At 48.2% G+C, this 18,297-nt stretch overlaps 1 protein-coding gene across 5 annotated transcripts in view; it reads right to left on the bottom strand.

Annotated features, from left to right (window-relative positions):
• The window catches only part of CACNA1F (calcium voltage-gated channel subunit alpha1 F), a gene marked incomplete at its 3' end in the record, with an annotated part of 158,349 nt that overhangs the window by 114,244 nt on the left and 25,808 nt on the right, over window positions 1-18,297 (bottom strand). For all 5 annotated transcript variants that reach the window (XM_073600743.1, XM_073600741.1, XM_073600740.1 and 2 more), the window contains 3 exon segments: window positions 5,395-5,547; window positions 5,716-5,858; window positions 11,654-11,793. In XM_073600743.1, the coding sequence (XP_073456844.1) occupies window positions 5,395-5,547; window positions 5,716-5,858; window positions 11,654-11,793 (436 nt within the window).

Genomic DNA, 18,297 nt, shown 5'->3' with positions numbered 1-18,297 from the left:
GACCCTATTACAGAGGATGAACATCCTCCATATCACCACTGTGTACCTCATCGGCAGGCGGAATTAACCAGCACGAAAGAAAAGCCGAAAAGAGCCACATAGTGTAAAACCGTCTGGAAATGTTAATTAAAACAAGTACAGGACTATTTACAAAGTCATGGAAGATAAACTCTTGTAAAAACAAAAATTCCTGGGAGTTGGAAGACCACTTCCAGGTAACGGAGTGCGTGATGACGTCACAAACAGTAGCTCCAACCAGCGCGTTTCGTCACACACCTGATGTGATGTCGGGGAGGGGGGGGGGGGCGTGTGTACCAATAGGCATTGTGAGATGGTCATCTACTGCCTTCCACCAAGAACACCGTGCACCGGTACACCGGTTTGTGTCATGGAACGATTGTGCATTTCATCTCATGATCACGTTGTAATCTATAGGTTGCCGCGTTCCAACATTAGCCAGAGCATTTTTCATGCCCTGTGTCAGTTCATACGGCTCGGGGGCTGCGCAACCCCCCTGCAAAGTATAATCAACATTTTAATTTGCTAGAACTACTCGAGCCCATTGTTTATGTCTTCCATAGAGGGAGTCCTGGCAACAATCGCACCACGGCCGGCGGCACAAAGTCTGTATAATAATAAGATCTCATGGAAACCTGCTGTCAGCAGAAACATATGGTGATCACAGGCAGTTCTAAAGCTTAGACAAAATGAGAAAAAGTCTAAATAGATTCCTGGATCTGCACTGCTAGGGGTAATTACAGACAAAGCAGAGAGAGAACAAAAACACCCTTCTTAAAGGGTAACTCCATTTTTATGCAAAAAAAAAAAAAACCCTCTCTCTCTCTATATATATATATCTATAGATATAGATATAGATCTATATCTATATAGATATAGATCTATAGCTATATAGATCTATATCTATATATAGATCTATATAGATATATATTTATATCTATATAGATATATCTATTTATATATATATATATATATATATATATATATATATATATATATATATCTATATCTATAGATATATCTATATCTATAGATATACATAGATATATCTATAGATATAGATATATCTATAGATATATATATATATATACACACACATATATGATTTGATCCCCTGCAGATTGTGTAAGTTTTGCCCACTTACAAAGAAATGAAGGGTCTATAATTTTTATCATAGGTGTATTTTATTCGATAGAGACAGAATATCAACCGAAAATCCAAGAAAAACACACGATACAAATGTAATAAATGGAGTTCAGTGAGTAAAATAAGTATTTTAACATGACTTGGTGGAGAAACGTTTGTTGGCGAGCACAGAGGTCAGACGTTTCTTGTAGGTGGTGACCAGGTTTGCACACATCTCAGGAGGGATTTTGGTCCACTCTTCTTTACAGATCTTCTCTAAATCCTTAAGGTTTTTTTTCTGTCACTTGGCAACTCGAAGTTTCAGCTTCCTCCATACATTTTCTATGGGATTAAGGTCTGGAGACTGGGTAGGCCACTCCATGACCTTAATGTGCTTCTTCTTGAGCCACTCCTTTGTTGCATTGGCGGTATGTTTTGGGTCATTGTCATGCTGGAAGACCCATCCATGACCCATCTTCAGTGTTCTGGCTGAGGGAAGAAGGTTCTCCTCCAAGATATTACAATACATGGCCCCCGTCCATTGGGCCCTCAATGCGGCAAAGTTGACCTGTTCCTTTAGCAGAGAAACAACACCCAAAGCATCAAGTTTCCACCTCCATGCTTGACTGTAGGGATGGTGTTCTTAGGGTCATAGTCAACATTTTTTATTCCTCCAAACACGGCGAGTCGAGTTAATGCCAAAGAGCTCAATTTTGGTCTCATCTGACCACAACACTTTCTCCCAATCCTTCTCTGAATCATTTAGATGTTCATTGGCATGACTGTACATGTATCTTCCTGAGGAGGGGGACCTTGCGGGCACTGCAGGATTTCAATCCATGGCGGTGTATTGTGTTACCAATGGTTTGTTTGGTGACTGGGGTCCCAACTGCCTAAATATCATTCACAAGCTCCTCCCATGTAGTTCTGGGCTGATCCCTCACTTTTCTCATGATCATCCTCACCCCATGAGGAGAAACCTTGCATGGAGCTCCAGACCGAGGGCGATTGATGGTTATTTTGTATTTTTTCCATTTGAGAATAATCGCTTCAACAGTTGTCTCCTTCTCACCAAGCTTCTTGCTGATGGTCTTGTAGACCATTCCAGCCTTGTGCAGGTCTACAATCTTCTCCCTGACGTCCTCTGACAGATCTTTGGTCTTCCCCATGATGGTGAGGATTGATTGGAAGAAATAGATTCTGTGGACAGGTGTCTTTTATACACATAACGAGTTGTCGTTAGGAGAACCTTCTTACATTGACAGGACTAATCTGTGTACCACATGAGCACCTCCTGTAGCCAGTCTATTGGGGGCAGAATTATGGTTGGTTGGTAGGGGATCAAATACTTATTTTACTCATTGAACTGCAACTCCATTTATAACATTTGTATTGTGTTTTTTCTGGATTTTTGGTTGATCTTCTGTCTCTATCATATAAAATACACCTATGATAAAACATTATAGACCCTTCATTTCTTTGTAAGTGGGCAAAGCTTACACAACCTGCAGGGGATCAAATCAGTATATATGTGCCACAAGCCAAAATTCAATACAATGGCAGCTTTGAGGCATCTGTTAATATTGGGACACCCTCAGAAATGTCATTTGTGTGATTGGCTCACTGATTTTTCCCAGAGTTCAGCAGGACTGATAGAGCTTTTCCGACAGATAGAGCTTTCTTTTTGGTGGTATTTAATCACCGCTGGGATTTTCCTTTTTTTTTTTGCTAAACAAACGAAAAAGGACCGAAAATTTTGAAAAAAAACTAAAAACTTTTTCTTAGTTTCTGTTATAAAATTTTGCAAATAAGAATTTTTTTTTCCTCCTTCATTGATGTGCGGTGATGAGGCTGCACTGATGAGGCGGCACTGATGAGGCTGACGGGCACTGACAGGTTGCACTGATGGGCACTGATGAGGCAGCACTGACGGGCAGGGCCGGACTTACCATTGGGCTCGACTGGGCTCAAGCCCATGGGCCCCGCCCAATAGGGGGCCCCTGCGGGCCCCAGCCGAGTGTACTCGGCTATGCTCGGCTAGTTCTCCACTCACAGTCACGCCTAGTCCCGCCCTGTGATGGACATAACACAGGGACTGGGCGTGACTGTGAGAGGAGCTAGCCGAGTACACTCTGCTATGTATCGGCGGCGCTCGGCTCCGCTCACAGTCACGCCCAGTCCCGCCATTGGACCTGTGTTATGTCTATCATAGGGCAGGACTAGGCGGGACTGCGAGAGGAGCCGAGAAAAGCCGTCAGGAGCCGAGATACACAGGACCGGCTCTGTGTATCTCGGCGGCGCCATATTTAAACTGCAGTGACACTGCAGGCTGAAGGCTGCAGATAGACACTGACAAGGCTGCAGATGGAGGCTGCAAGGCTGCAAATGACACTGACAAGGCTGCAAGGCTGCAAATGACACTGACAAGGCTGCAAGGCTGCAAATGACACTGACAAGGCTGCAAATGACACTGACAAGGCTGCAAGGCTGCAAATGACACTGACAAGGCTGCAAATGACACTGGACAAGCATGCAGATGGACGCTGTGCAAGGCTGCATTGATGAGCATTTAAATGTTTTTTTCCTTAAATAGTTTTTTTCCTTAAAATTCCTTAAACTCTTATCTTGAGGTTTGCTGATTGGTTATTGGCAGTTAAGTAGTGCTTCGTTTACTGCCGTTGAGAAAACCTGTCTGCATTAGACAGTGATGTAATGGCGGACAAACGGTATCAGAGTGGCGTGCTTAAAAGAAAACTAAAGGTTTAAAGTAATGTATAGAAGGTAGGGCCCGAAAGTGACTCAAGCCCAGGGGCCCCCACCACCCTAAGTCTTGCCCTGCTGATGGGCACTGATGAGGCTGCACTGATGAGGCTGATGGGCACAGATAGGCGGCACTGATGAGGCGGTACTGATGAGGCCGCACTGATGGACACTGATGAGGCTGATGGTAATAGGCACTGATAGGCAGCACTGATGAGGCTGATAAGCACTGATAGGCTGCACTGATGGGCACAGATGAGGCTGCACTGATGGGCACTGGTGAGGGGGTACTGATGAGGCTGATGGGCACTAATAGGTCCTACTGATGGGTGCTGATCAGGCTGATGGGCACTGATGAGGCGGCACTGATGAGGCTGATGGGCACTGATAGGCTGCACTGATGAGGCTGATGGGCACTGATAGGTTATACTGATGGGCACTGATGAGGTGGCACTGATGTGGCTGATCGGCACTGATAGGTCCCACTGATGGGCACTGATCAGGCTGCACTGATGGGCGATACTAATAGGAACTGATGGGCACTGATAGGCAGCACTAATTGGCACTAAAAGGCAGCACTGATGAGGCTGATGGGCACTGATAGGCTGCACTGATGGGCACTGGTGAGGGGGTACTGATGAGGCTGATGGGCACTGATAGGTCCTACTGATGGGCACTGATCAGGCTGATGGGCACTGATGAAGCGGCACTGATGAGGCGGCACTGATAGGCTGCACTGATGAGGCTGATGGGCACTGATAGGTTACACTGATGGGCCACTGATGAGGCAGCACTGATGAGGCTGATGAGCACTGATGAGAAGGCACTAATGAGGCTGATGGGCACTGATAGGTTACACTGATGGGCCACTGATGAGGCTGCACTGATGAGGCTGATGGGCACTGATAGGTTACACTGATGGGCCACTGATGAGGCTGCACTGATGAGGCTGATGGGCACTGATGAGAAGGCACTGATGAGGCTGCACTAATAAGCACTGATAATAAGGGCACTGGTGATCAGTGCCCTGATTATCTGTTTAAATGTCCCGTCACACTTGCAGGTTACCGGCTCTCCTCTCCTCACGCTGTGACTGGACACAACTGATCACATGGTATAGGGCAGATGTGATTGACCCCTTAACCGCAATCAACTGTGTCAAAAGAACACAGTGATCACAGAGCAGACGAGATGCACGCCCCAGAGGGCGCATGGGGCTGGAGGGGGGTCGCTCGTGGGAGGTGGGGGGCGGGTGCCCGCCCTCCCGAAACAATAGAGCCTCGCTCTCGGCTGTAGCGCGGTAATGAGACGGTAAAAGTTCACTCTAGTGTGTTTTTTTTACTGAAATGTGTTTCATAAACTGTTTCGCTAATATCGTGTGACCATTTTATTCTACAGGGTGTCTGCTTTCAGAAAATACATAATGTTTTTTTTTTTGGGGGGGGGGGGTGGGGTTAAGGCCTTAAAATGAATCTGGGTGTCCAAACTCACCTGACCCAATGTAGAAACAGGTTTTGTGCATACGGCCAATAAAGAGTTCCAGTCCGATGATGGCGTAAATAATGATGACGAACAAGACGAGGAGAGCGATGTGCAGTAAAGGGACCATGGCCTTCATGATAGAATTCAGAACAATGTGTAAACCTGTAGAAAACAATCATTTTTTAACATAAACCTTAAAATATTTTACAGCAAAATTAATTCTTCACTTTGGGATCCTAAGATAAAAACAAAAAGTTTTGCAAAGCTTTCATAGGAACAAAATGATTCTGGAGGACGCTCGCACCAGACATTGAAGCCATTGATTCTTACTTGGGACGCCAGATACAAGTCGCAGAGGTCGTAGTACACGAAATGCTCTTAGCGCCTTCACGTCAAACCCACCGGGCTTCCCGCTCATGTGATGAGCATCTCCTTGTTTATGGGAAAACTGTTCCAGAATAACACTGAAAAGCCTGCAAGACATTACAGAACGGAGTTATAATTGGAAGTAACGGGACACCTGCCATTTTTTTTTTTTGTCCATGACAACCAATCAGCTTCTCCATTCAGTTTCCTATAGAATCATTTGAAACATGAAACAGAGAAGAGAGGTGTACTTTAATGTACAGGTAATGGCAAAATATTATTTTTAGTTTTAAAAAGCAAAGGGAAGTGTCAAAGCTGTCAGGTTTTTTTATTGCTGTCTTTCTATTTGTGTGGGTGATTCTTCCAATAGGAATTCATATCCTGATGGCTACTGTCGAAGTGAGAAATCCCTCCCCTTTTTAAATTTCCTCTTAAGCCGCATACACACGAAGTCAGACAGAAGCTTTTCATCGTCTATTCCAGGGGTCTCCAAACTATGGCCCTCCAGCAATGGCGTCCCTGGGGGGGGAGTCAGAGGGGGCCCTGACCCCCCCCCCCCCAACATTATGCTGTGCCCCACCATGTGCCCCCCCAGTTAAAAAAAAATATTTTTTTTTTACAAAAAGGCAATGTCTAAGAGGAAGAGCGTCCCCAGTAAGTTCCTGCGGGTGATTTCTCCCCCCTCCCTCGAGCGCTCACACAACCACGGCCGCCTTATCTGCTCCTTCCCCTGCATCCTCATTGGCAGGCAGAAGAGCGAGTTGCAGGAAGGACTCCACCAGAACTCTCAGTTACTGAAAAAACGGACTGATTTCTCCCGTCCTTAGGACAGGAGAACCAGCCCGTAAATTCCAAGAGATGCCAGACCAGCGCTGTCAATAGCAGGGGCAGGACAGCAAGAGGAGGCTGGGGAACCCCACAGTGGCAGAACACCAGGGCCCGGAGGCAAGACAACCTTTGCAACCCTGATGGTTCTCCCACTGCTTTGGACCCTTATATTTTCTTGGTATGCTGGTGACATATATCTCTTGTTTTCTGCCACCCTGGGGGGGCCCAATACAGTAGGAAGGGAGCTCACTGCAGAACACGTGAAAGGGTCGTTGTGGGATCATAGTAAAGGGCCCCAGGATATATATATATATATATATATATATATATATATATATATAAAATTGCATTTTATAGTTGCCCCCCTACTTTTGTCCCTGTCCCCCTAAATATGAAAGCTGGAGACGCCACTGCCCTCCAGTTGTTCAGGAACTACAATTCCCATCATGCCCAGTCATGTCTGTTAACGTCAGAGGTTTACAATGCCTCATGGGACATGGAGTTCCGCAACAGCTGGAGGGCCGTAGTTTGGAGATCCCTGGTCTATTCCGATCGTGTGTGGGCCTCATCTGACTTTTTTTTTTTTTTTTACGAAAATTCTGAAGGACCTAGAAATGGAACATGTTCTAAATATTTCCGACGGAACCAATTCCTATTGGGAAAAATGCTCGTCTGTATGCTGTTCCGACGGACCAAAATCGACGCATGCTCTGAAGCAAGTGCAAGATGGAAGCTATTGGCTACTGAACTTCCTTTTTCTAGTCCCGACGTACGTGTTGTACGTCACCGCGTTCTTGACGGTCGGACTTTGGTCGGACTTTGGTTTGACCGTGTGTAGGCAAGACCGCTTGAATGGAATTCCGTCGGTGTTCCGTCGGAGAAACCTTCGGAGTTTATTCCGACGGCAAAACCGGTGGTGTGTATGCGGTATTACTTTCTGTTGTGTCTATAGGACAGGGTGTGCATTGAAATCTCCCTAACAGTATACAGACAGCAAAAAAAAAAAAAAACCTTTCCCGTCTTGTCCAGCATTCAATTGTATCTTCTTTATTAATATTATTATTTTTATTAGGAATAGTGGTTTTGGCTAAGATCAAGTCTCGTATCTGTTCTTATCAGTTGCCAGAGGAGGCGCTGTGCTACTCCCAAAGGGGAGAGCTATGCAAATCCAATGGCGTAATTGTACCTGGAAGGGCGGTTTCGGCGGGGACTACATCAGGCCGCCCGACAGTAACTGGGGGCCGATTAATGGTTGAGTCTGAGCTCTCTGGAAGGGTGCTCCTGGTGAGGATAGGTGTTGCATTGGGTCTGGCTGAAGGGTCGGGTTCCTGGCCTTCTGGCCTGGATCTGTGTGGTCTCTTTTCCTGGCAGTTTTTCGGGAAAGAACACTGGCTCCTCTTTAGCACAGGGGGGAGCGGTATTTCCTGGATATAATTAGGCAGGAATGACGGGAGTGGTGGTTGAGCCTATGAGTAGGGGCTCTCCCTAAGCTCTCAGAGCTCCAGTCCTTCCTGGTAGGGGTGGAGGCTGCGCCAGTCTGGCTGTGGGCCAGGGTTGGAAAGAAAGCCTATGGTGTATGTGCCCTTGGAGTGGCAGTCCAGGGGTGCCGGACAATCACCGTGAGTGAGGGTCACTTTGATTTTCGGCACCACAGTCACTGCACCATACCACGCGCTTTTTTCTCACTTGCCTCCTGGGCTGGGCCTTTTGGCTGGGAACGGAGGAATTTTTTATTCCTGGCCCGAGGGCCTGGTCATTGATTCACACGATGACCACTTTTCACTCTCCTCTCCACTTCCTTCAGTGTAGGTCCTCGGGCCTGCCCTGGAAGTCTTGGGAGGGAGTGGACATGGCCTTCTGGCTTGGTTCGCCCTCTCTCATGGGGTCTCCCTTTGGGGGAGCCCCACCGAGTACTTGGGTGGGTCTGTTTCGGCAGACCCTCCAGAGAAAGGGGTCCGCCTGGTTCCAGCCAGATGGACCAAGTGTAAATTACCCCAGTCCCCGTCTGGAGCCTCACGCCCCGCGGGACCGGGGCAAGGCTCTCTGATTTTAGAGGGCCTATGTACACCCCTTGCACGTTTTTGTGTTTCACTCCTTATATGTGTGCACATTTTTTTGGCACCGGGTGAAGTTTTTGAGTGTGTTTCACACGCCATGGGCTTTCAAGGATAGGGCTGCACTGTTCTGGCCAAAGGCCGGGCTTGAAAAGAAGCCCGTGGTGTATGTGTCCCTGGAGTGGCAGTCCAGGGGTGCCGTAATTCTCACTGTGAGGGTCACTTTGAGTTTTATTGGCACCAAGGTCACTGCACTACACACACTTTTTTTGCACCTGCCTCTAGGGCCGAGTCTTTTGGAATTTTTTTTTCCTGGCCTAAGGGCCAGCCATTGTACCACACAATGGCACCTATTGCACTTTCTCCACTATCCATCGCTCCACCGTTATTTGTATGTTTATCACGTTTGTCTTTACTTTGCATTGTACACGTTTGTTTCACGTTTGACTGGTAGGGTGTAGGTCCTCAGGCCTACCCTGAAAGTCTTGGGAGGGGGCGGATATGGCCTTCTGGCTTGGTCCGCAATCTCTCATGGGGTCTCCCTTCGGGGGGGAGCCCCAACCAGTACTTGGGTTGGTCTGTTTCGGCAGACCTCCCAGAGAACAGGGTCCGTCTGGTTTTGGCCAGATGAACCAGTGAAGTACCCCAGTCCCTGTCAGGAGCCTAACGCCCTGGGGGGATCAGGGCTAGGGTCCTTTCTCTTCGGAGGAGGATCATGTGTACACCCTGTGTCCTTTTTGTGTTTTCACTTTTTGTGTGCACTTTTTTTGCACTGGGTGGAGTCTGAGTGTGTTCACACACCACGGGCTTTAAAAAAAAAAAAAAAAGTGGTAGTAGTATCTTCTTAACATGTGGTTAATAAGTCCACAGAGGAGTTCAAGGTTGGAGAAAAGGATGGAAAAAAGGACGTGAAAATGCATGGATTGGCAAACTGGCAATCCTAGCTCCTGCCAGAAGAGATGGTTTGCTTAGGGAGACCTATAGATACCTAAATATCTTCATCCATTCTAACAATCCTGATTCTTACAATAGTAAATGGTAAAAGAGACATTGAAATATGTTTTTATCATAAAACAAGGTCTTAAGCTTGCATCACCACAGGCATAGTATATAGTAAAGATCACATTACTCCAGCCTTTCAGAACCTTATTACCCCCGATGACCCTCCAAAATACTTTTCAGATTTTGAGGAACCCTTACCAAAATCAATTCTTTATGGGTAAATGGAAGAAATCCCCTACATTTGTGGATAGCAGAAAAAATGGTACTGAAGATAGATAAATCGTGTCATGTTGCTGGCTTTGCCAAGTGGCATTGACTTTGGAACTATGCAAGCACCATGAAATGAGAGGTCAATCAGCCACAGCTTCTAGCAACCTCTGGAGGAAGCCTAGGGCTCCTTAGTACCCATGGTACATTTGTTGAGAATGACTGTATTAGATCAAAAAGAACTGGCTCCAGAACTATCTGAGCACCATTAAATGGGAGGCCAGTCAGCCACAGCTCAAGGAACCCCTAGCAACATCTAGAGGAGGTTCCTTGGTGCCCAAGGTGAGAATGACTGACCAAAAAGAATGGTATTGGCTTCAGAACAATGCATTCACCATTAAATGGGAGATCAATCAGCCACAGCTTGAGGAACTGCTAGCAACCGGATCTATGCAGTCACCATCAAACAGGAGGTCAACCAGCCACTGCTCAAGCAACCGCTAGCAACCTCTGAAGGAACTCTAGGGTTCCTTGGCACCCTAGTTGAGAATGGCCAACCAAAAAGAATGGCATTGGTTTTAGAACAATGCATCCACCAATAAATTGGAGATCAATCAGTCACAGCTTGAGGAACCGCTAGCAACCTCTTAAAGGTAATCTACGGTTTCTTGGTACATTGGTTGAGAATTACTGTCTTAGAATTAAAAGAATGACATTGGCTCCAGATTAATGCAGGCACCATCAAACAGGAGGTCAACCAGCCACAGCTCAAGCAACCCCTAGCAACCTCTGAATTAAATCTAGGGTTCCTTGGTGCCCCGGTTGCAAATGGCTGACCAAAACCAATGGCATTGGCTTCAGAACAATGCATCCACCAATAAATAGGAGATTAGTTAACCACAGCTTGAGGAACCGCTAGCATCCTCTTGAGGGACTCTAGGGTTCCTTGGTACATTGGTTGAGAATTACTGTATTAGACCTAAAAGAATTGCATTGGCTCCAGCTCTACGCAAGCACCATCAAACGGGAGGTCGACCAGCCACTGTTCAAGCAACCGCAAGCAACCTCTGAAGGAACTCTAGGGTTCATTGGTGCCCTAGATAAGAATGGCTGACAAAAAAGAATGGCATTGGCTTCAGAACAATGCATCTGCCATCAAATGGGAGATCAATCAGCCACAGCTTGAGAAACCGCTAGCAACCTTTTGAGGAACTCTAGGGTTCCTTGATACTCTGGTTGACTGGATTAGACCAAAAGAGGGACAATTCAGAAGTAACCAGGGATAGAGGAATTTGATTCTAAACAACTATCTGTTGAGATCTTTGACCTTAAAGCTGTCCATAGATGGTTCGAATCATGTATGGGAAGGCTGAATATACCTAAGTTGATTGATCAATCAACTTGGGAACCACCAGCCTGCTGGATTTTACATTCGATTATTGCAAGCGGCTGTTATAGCTGCTTGCAATAATCACTGTCTTTTACCGGCAGGAATGGCTCCCCCTGCCCGCTCGTGCTGGGAGAACACAAAGGCTCGGCGGGAGGGATTCCTCTGTCAACACGGTCTGTGTCAATGGGGGGGGGGGGGGATCGAGCAAATTTCTTTCCTGCAAACCGTGGTTGAAGAAAAGAAATTTGCTCCGTCTATGGCCGGCCTTACAGTTTTTCTAGGTTTAATCCAGTTTGAGTGCTACAAGAAAAAAAAAAAAAAACAATTTTTTCAATTGACATCTGAGGACATGAGGTCTAAAGAGCAGATAAGGTGTGATTATTGTGTACATTGGTGTATAGGAATGGGTGTCAGAGCTTACCCAATAACAACAATGACAAAATCCAATAAGTTCCAGCCGTTTCTGATGTAGGCACTGGGGTGCAGGACCAGACCATAGGCAATAATCTTCAGGAAACTTTCCACAGTGAAAATGATGAGGAAGATATATTCCACTTGTTCCTGTTAAAATAAAAGCACAGTATATCCAAGTTATGGAGGGGGGGGGGGGGCATTTAGAAAATATTCACAGGATGAATAACGACAATTCTCGAACTTACTCAAAACAATTAAAAAATATGCAGTTTTGCTATTTATTAACATGGTAGAAGACCGAGTTTTAACAGTTTAACTAGATGCAAACCCTAACCAAATGATATTTTGTATGTGCATAAGAAACAATTGCCCTTTTTTTTACATAAAATGCCTCAGCTTTAGAAGCTGGAAATCACTGCAGAAGAAGACGTGGAGAGCAGAGTGTCGCCTACCTCTCCACCTCGTCCAATCAAAAAACATTTTGCATTCATTGAGAAGATGCAAAGTGATCTTTGAATGGCTCTCGTGCCTGTTGTCCCTTCCCCACTTTCTGAGCTCTGCTGCATGGAGACTGCAGGCAGTACTGCAACTAGGGTTGCACAGATACCACTTTTTTAGGACCGAGTACAAGTACCCAAGATACTTTTTTTCCCCAAGTACCGATACCGATTACGGATACTTTTTTTTAATGTCATGTGACAGTGGCACTTATATGCAACACTGAGATGCGTGGACTGTGTCAGTAGTTTTTTGTTTTTATTTTTTTTTACAATTTTATTTTTTACAATTTTTGTTTTTTTTAATTATTTTAAATTATTTATTTATTTATTTTTGACGGTGTCAGTGTTATTTTTTATTATTTTTACAATGTAAGTTTTTACATATTTACTTATTGCAATTCTTTATTTTTTTTTTAATTTTTAATTTTCTTTATCAGCCCTATTGGGGGGCTTTGGCGAGATGTTCAGGGGTCTTAACAGACCCCTGATGTCTCCCCTTTGAGACAGGGAAAGGGACTGAGGGCACAGATTCCCCAGTCCCTTTCTCAGCAGCCTCAGCTGCACTGAAGATGAATGGAGAGGAGACAGAGGCTCCTCTCCATTCATAAACTGAAGCATAACATACACAGTTTACTCTGCTCAGTTATGAATGGACATTGTCAGTGATCACTGACTCTGTTCATTCAGAAAAAGGAAGGAGCCAGTAAACGACAGGTTTACCAGCTCCTTCCTCCACTCTCCATCCTGACAGATTGAGGACAAAGGGGGCAGAGGAGCACGAAGGGGGACAGGAGCGGAGCGCAGAGGGGAACCGGAGCGGAGAACAGAGGGGGACTGGACAGGAGCACGGAGGGGGACAGGAGCGAAGCATGGAGGGGGACCGGAGTGGAGCACAAGGGGGACAGGAGCGGAGCACAGAGGGGGACCGGACAGGAGAACGGAGGGGGAAAGGAGCGAAGCATAGTGGGGGACCGGAGTGGAGCACAAGGGGGACAGGAGAGGAGCACAGAAGGGGACAAGAGCGGAGCACAGAGAAGGACCAGAGTGGAGCACGGAGGGGGACAGGAGCGGAGCACAGAGGGGGACAGGAGCAGAGCACAGAGGGGGACAGGAGCAGAGCACAGAGGGGGACAGGAGCGGAGCACAGAGGGGGACAGGAGCGGAGCACAGAGGGGGACAGGAGCGGAGCACAGAGGGGGACCAGAGCGGAGCACAGAGGGGGACTGGAGCACGGAGGTGGACGGGAGCGAAGCATGGAGGGGGACCGGAGTGGAGCACAAGGGGGACAGGAGCGGAGCACAGAAGGGGACAGAAGCGGAGCACAGAGGAGGACCGGAGTAGAGCACGGAGGGGGACAGGAGCGGAGCACAGAGGGGGACAGGAGCGGAGCACGGAGGGGGACCAGAGCAGAGCACAGAGGGGGACAGGAGCACGGAGGGGGACGGGAGCGAAGCATGGAGGGGGACCGGAGTGGAGCACAAGGGGGACAGGAGCGGAGCACAGAAGGGGACAGGAGCGGAGCACAGAGGAGGACCGGAGTGGAGCACGGAGGGGGACAGGAGCGGAGCACAGAGGGGGACAGGAGCAGAGCACAGAGGGGGGACAGGAGCGGAGCACGGAGGGGGACCAGAGCGGAGCACAGAGGGGGACAGGAGCACGGAGGGGGACGGGAGCGAAGCATGGAGGGGGACCGGAGTGGAGCACAAGGGGGACAGGAGCGGAGCACAGAAGGGGACAGAAGCGGAGCACAGAGGAGGACCGGAGTGGAGCACGGAGGGGGACAGAAGCGGAGCACAGAGGGGGACAGGAGCGGAGCACGGAGGGGGACCAGAGCGGAGCACAGAGGGGGACCAGAGCGGAGCACAGAGGGGGACAGGAGCACGGAGGGGGACGGGAGCGAAGCATGGAGGGGGACCGGAGTGGAGCACAAGGGGGACAGGAGCGGAGCACAGAGGAGGACCGGAGTGGAGCACGGAGGGGGACAGGAGCGGAGCACAGAGGGGGACAGGAGCAGAGCACAGAGGGGGACAGGAGCGGAGCACAGAGGGGGACCAGAGCGGAGCACGCAGGGGGACCAGAGCGGAGCACGGAGGGGGACCAGAGCGGAGCACAGAGGGGGACAGGAGCACGGAGGGGGACCGGAGCACGGAGGGGGACCGGAGCACGGAGGGGGACCGGAGCACGGAGGGGGACCGGAGCACGGAGGGGGACCGGAGCACGGAGGGGGACCGGAGTGGAGCACGGAGGGGGACCGGAGTGGAGCACGGAGGGGGACCGGAGCGAAGCACAGAGGGGGACAGGAGCGGAGCACAGAGGGGGACAGGAGCGGAGCACGGAGGGGGACAGGAGCATGGAGGGGGACTGGACAGGAGCACGGAGGGGGACAGTAGAACTGAGGGTGACAGGAGCACGGAGGGGGATCAGAGCTGAGCACAGAGGGAGACAGGAGCATGGAGGGGGACAGGAGCATGGAGGGGGACAGGAGGAGGGCATGGAGGGAGACAGGAGCACGGAGGGGGACAGGAGCATGGAGGGGGACAGGAGCATGGAGGGGGACAGGAGGAGAGCATGGAGGGAGACAGGAGCACGGAGGGGGACAGGAGCATGGAGGGGGACAGGAGCATGGAGGGGGACCGGAGTACGGAGGGGGACAGGAGCACAGAGGGGGACAGAAGCATGGAGGGGGACAGAAGCATGGAGGGGGACCGGAGCGGAGCACGGAGGGGGACAGGAGCACAGCGGGGGAACGGAGGAGCCTGGAGGAGCATAGAGGACACAGAGGGGGACTGGAGGAGGATACGGGGGCAGTCAGGGGTGATTGGTGCGGCGGTGGGGGGAGTTACAAGCACCGATCTCCCTGTATCGATTTCATTAAAGCAGCTGAAAGCTGCAAGAGGGAGAGAAGGAGAAGCGGCTGCCAGCTGCTTTATTGCAATCTATACAGGGGGATTGGTGCTTGTAACTGCCCCCACCGCTGCACCGTTCATCCCCTGACTGCCCAGGTATCAGGTGAAGCATTGGAGCATTATCCCGAGTTCTCGTGCAAATGCTCAGTTTTGGCACCAATACCGATACTAGTATCAGTGCAAACCTAACTGCACCCTTTTTAAGTTGATGGGGTTGTGCTGCTATCCTAAGTCAAATGCTTGGCTCGCGGTTGCGGCACAGTATTTTAAAAGAAGATCCCTGAAAAAAAGCAAAGGGCATTCAGGAGGCAGCGTTATCACCCCTGCTCTACTGTCTTTTGAAAAGCGATCCACCGAAGGCGGCGGACAGGCAGTGGAGAGCGCCGCTCGTGTAAACTTGCCCTTACGTAGTTAGCATTATCTATGGTACCCCCATAGTATAGCATGATAGGTAAATTAAATTTGTTGGCTGCTCTATAGTCATTGGAGCAGCTATTGATTTCTTTGGGCTGTTCTAGACTGCACAGGCTGTAGGTTTGATTGTTTCTCCCTGCATTCTGGAGGTTTCCAGAACATAGAGGGCTGGGAAATAGGCAGTCTGAATAATTATTGTGCTTCAACCAATCCCTGGAAAATTATACACCGCTGCTTTTTTTTACCACTACTATTCCTTTATATTGGCTTTTGGAATTTACAGGTGCAGCAATTTAGAAGTTGGATGAAAGGTTTAGCGCTGGGAAACACTTTTTGATAGATAAGTAATGAATTTTATATACAACTATATAGGTCAGACCAAAATGAGGGACACATGAGGAGGAAAGAGGGACAGAGATACTCTATTGCCAAAGGAGCTTCACCAAAGTATTGAGCAATGGCTGTGATACTTATGTACATGGGAGGAGCCTGTGATACTTATGTACATGGGAGGAGTCTGTGATACTTATGTACATGGGAGGAGTCTGTGATACTTATGTACATGGGAGGAGTCTGTGATACTTATGTACATGGGAGGAGTCTGTGATACTTATGTACATGGGAGGAGTCTGTGATACTTATGTACGTGGGAGGAGTCTGTGATACTTATGTACGTGGGAGGAGTCTGTGATACTTATGTACGTGGGAGGAGCCTGTGATACTTATGTACATGGGAGGAGCCTGTGATACTTATGTACATGGGAGGAGTCTGTGATACTTATGTACATGGGAGGAGTCTGTGATACTTATGTACGTGGGAGGAGTCTGTGATACTTATGTACGTGGGAGGAGTCTGTGCTACTTATGTACATGGGAGGAGCCTGTGATACTTATGTACATGGCAGGAGCCTGTGATACTTATGTACATGGGAGGAGTCTGTGATACTTATGTACATGGGAGGAGCCTGGGAGGAGCCTGTGATACTTATGTGCATGGGAGGAGCCTGTGATACTTATGTGCATGGGAGGAGCCTGTGATACTTATGTGCATGGGAGGAGCCTGTGATACTTATGTACATGGGAGGAGCCTGTGATACTTATGTACATGGGAGAAGTCTGTGATACTTATGTACATGGGAAGAGCCTGGGAGGAGCCTGTGATACTTATGTGCATGGGAGGAGCCTGTGATACTTATGTGCATGGGAGGAGCCTGTGATACTTATGTACATGGGAGGAGCCTGTGATACTTATGTGCATGGGAGGAGCCTGTGATACTTATGTGCATGGGAGGAGCCTGTGATACTTATGTACATGGGAGGAGCCTGTGATACTTATGTACATGGGAGGAGTCTCTGATACTTATGTACATGGGAGGAGTCTGTGATACTTATGTACATGGGAGGAGCCTGGGAGGAGCCTGTGATACTTATGTGCATGGGAGGAGCCTGTGATACTTATGTGCATGTGAGGAGCCTGTGATACTTATGTACATGGGAGGAGCCTGTGATACTTATGTACATGGGAGGAGCCTGTGATACTTATGTACATGGGAGGAGTCTGTGATACTTATGTACATGGGAGGAGTCTGTGATACTTATGTACATGGGAGGAGTCTGTGATACTTATGTACATGGGAGGAGCCTGGGAGGAGCCTGTGATACTTATGTGCATGGGAGGAGCCTGTGATACTTATGTGCATGGGAGGAGCCTGTGATACTTATGTGCATGGGAGGAGCCTGTGATACTTATGTGCATGGGAGGAGCCTGTGATACTTATGTGCATGGGAGGAGCCTGTGATACTTATGTACATGGGAGGAGCCTGTGATACTTATGTACATGGGAGGAGCCTGTGATACTTATGTACATGGGAGGAGTCTGTGATACTTATGTACATGGGAGGAGTCTGTGATACTTATGTGCATGTGAGGAGCCTGTGATACTTATGTGCATGGGAGGAGCCTGTGATACTTATGTGCATGTGAGGAGCCTGTGATACTTGTGTACATGGGAGGAGCCTGTGATACTTATGTACATGGGAGGAGCCTGTGATACTTATGTACATGGGAGGAGCCTGTGATACTTATGTACATGGGAGGAGTCTGTGATACTTATGTACATGGGAGGAGTCTGTGATACTTATGTACATGGGAGGAGTCTGTGATACTTATGTACATGGGAGGAGTCTGTGATACTTATGTACATGGGATTTTTTTCCATTTTTATTTTTAATAAATTTTCAAAGATTTCAAACAAACTTCTCTCACGTTGTCGTTATGGGGGATTTTTTGTAGAATTTTGAGGAAAAGAATGAATTTATTCCATTTTGGAATAAGGCTGTATAACATAACAAAATGTGGAAAAAGTGAAGCACTGTGAATACTTACCGGATGCAATGTAAATATGGGAAATAAATACATTCCTGCAAAGAGTTCTCTACAAAGCTTATGTGGACCATGCTGACCATATGAATATAGATAATAATAACGGAATTCTGACATAATGCTAACATAGGCAACAATCCTTACATAACCTTAGCCCAGCCGGCCTGCACTAAAATCCTGTCTCACCCGCTGCCGCCTCCTTCACGCCGAGGGGATCCCCACCCCCTCCCCCAGGGAAAACCCAGAAGGATTAAGACTCATTACTGCTTGAACAGTCTAAAATTAGCCATAACCACTGGGAGCTTAGCATGTAAATCAGAGCGGGAGGGAGGGGAATCCAGCTGTCTTCACATTGCCTTCTCTAAGGCTTCTAATTCCACGTGCTGTGATGTCTGCGGGTGTGAACGGGACACCACTCACGTGCAGGCGCTATCATAACCATTACCTG

This window comes from Aquarana catesbeiana, linkage group LG09 (assembly GCF_042186555.1).
Source record: "Aquarana catesbeiana isolate 2022-GZ linkage group LG09, ASM4218655v1, whole genome shotgun sequence".
Lineage (NCBI taxonomy): Eukaryota > Metazoa > Chordata > Amphibia > Anura > Ranidae > Aquarana > Aquarana catesbeiana.
Note: the sequence above shows the minus strand (reverse complement) of the source record. Positions and strands in the feature narration are given on the sequence as shown.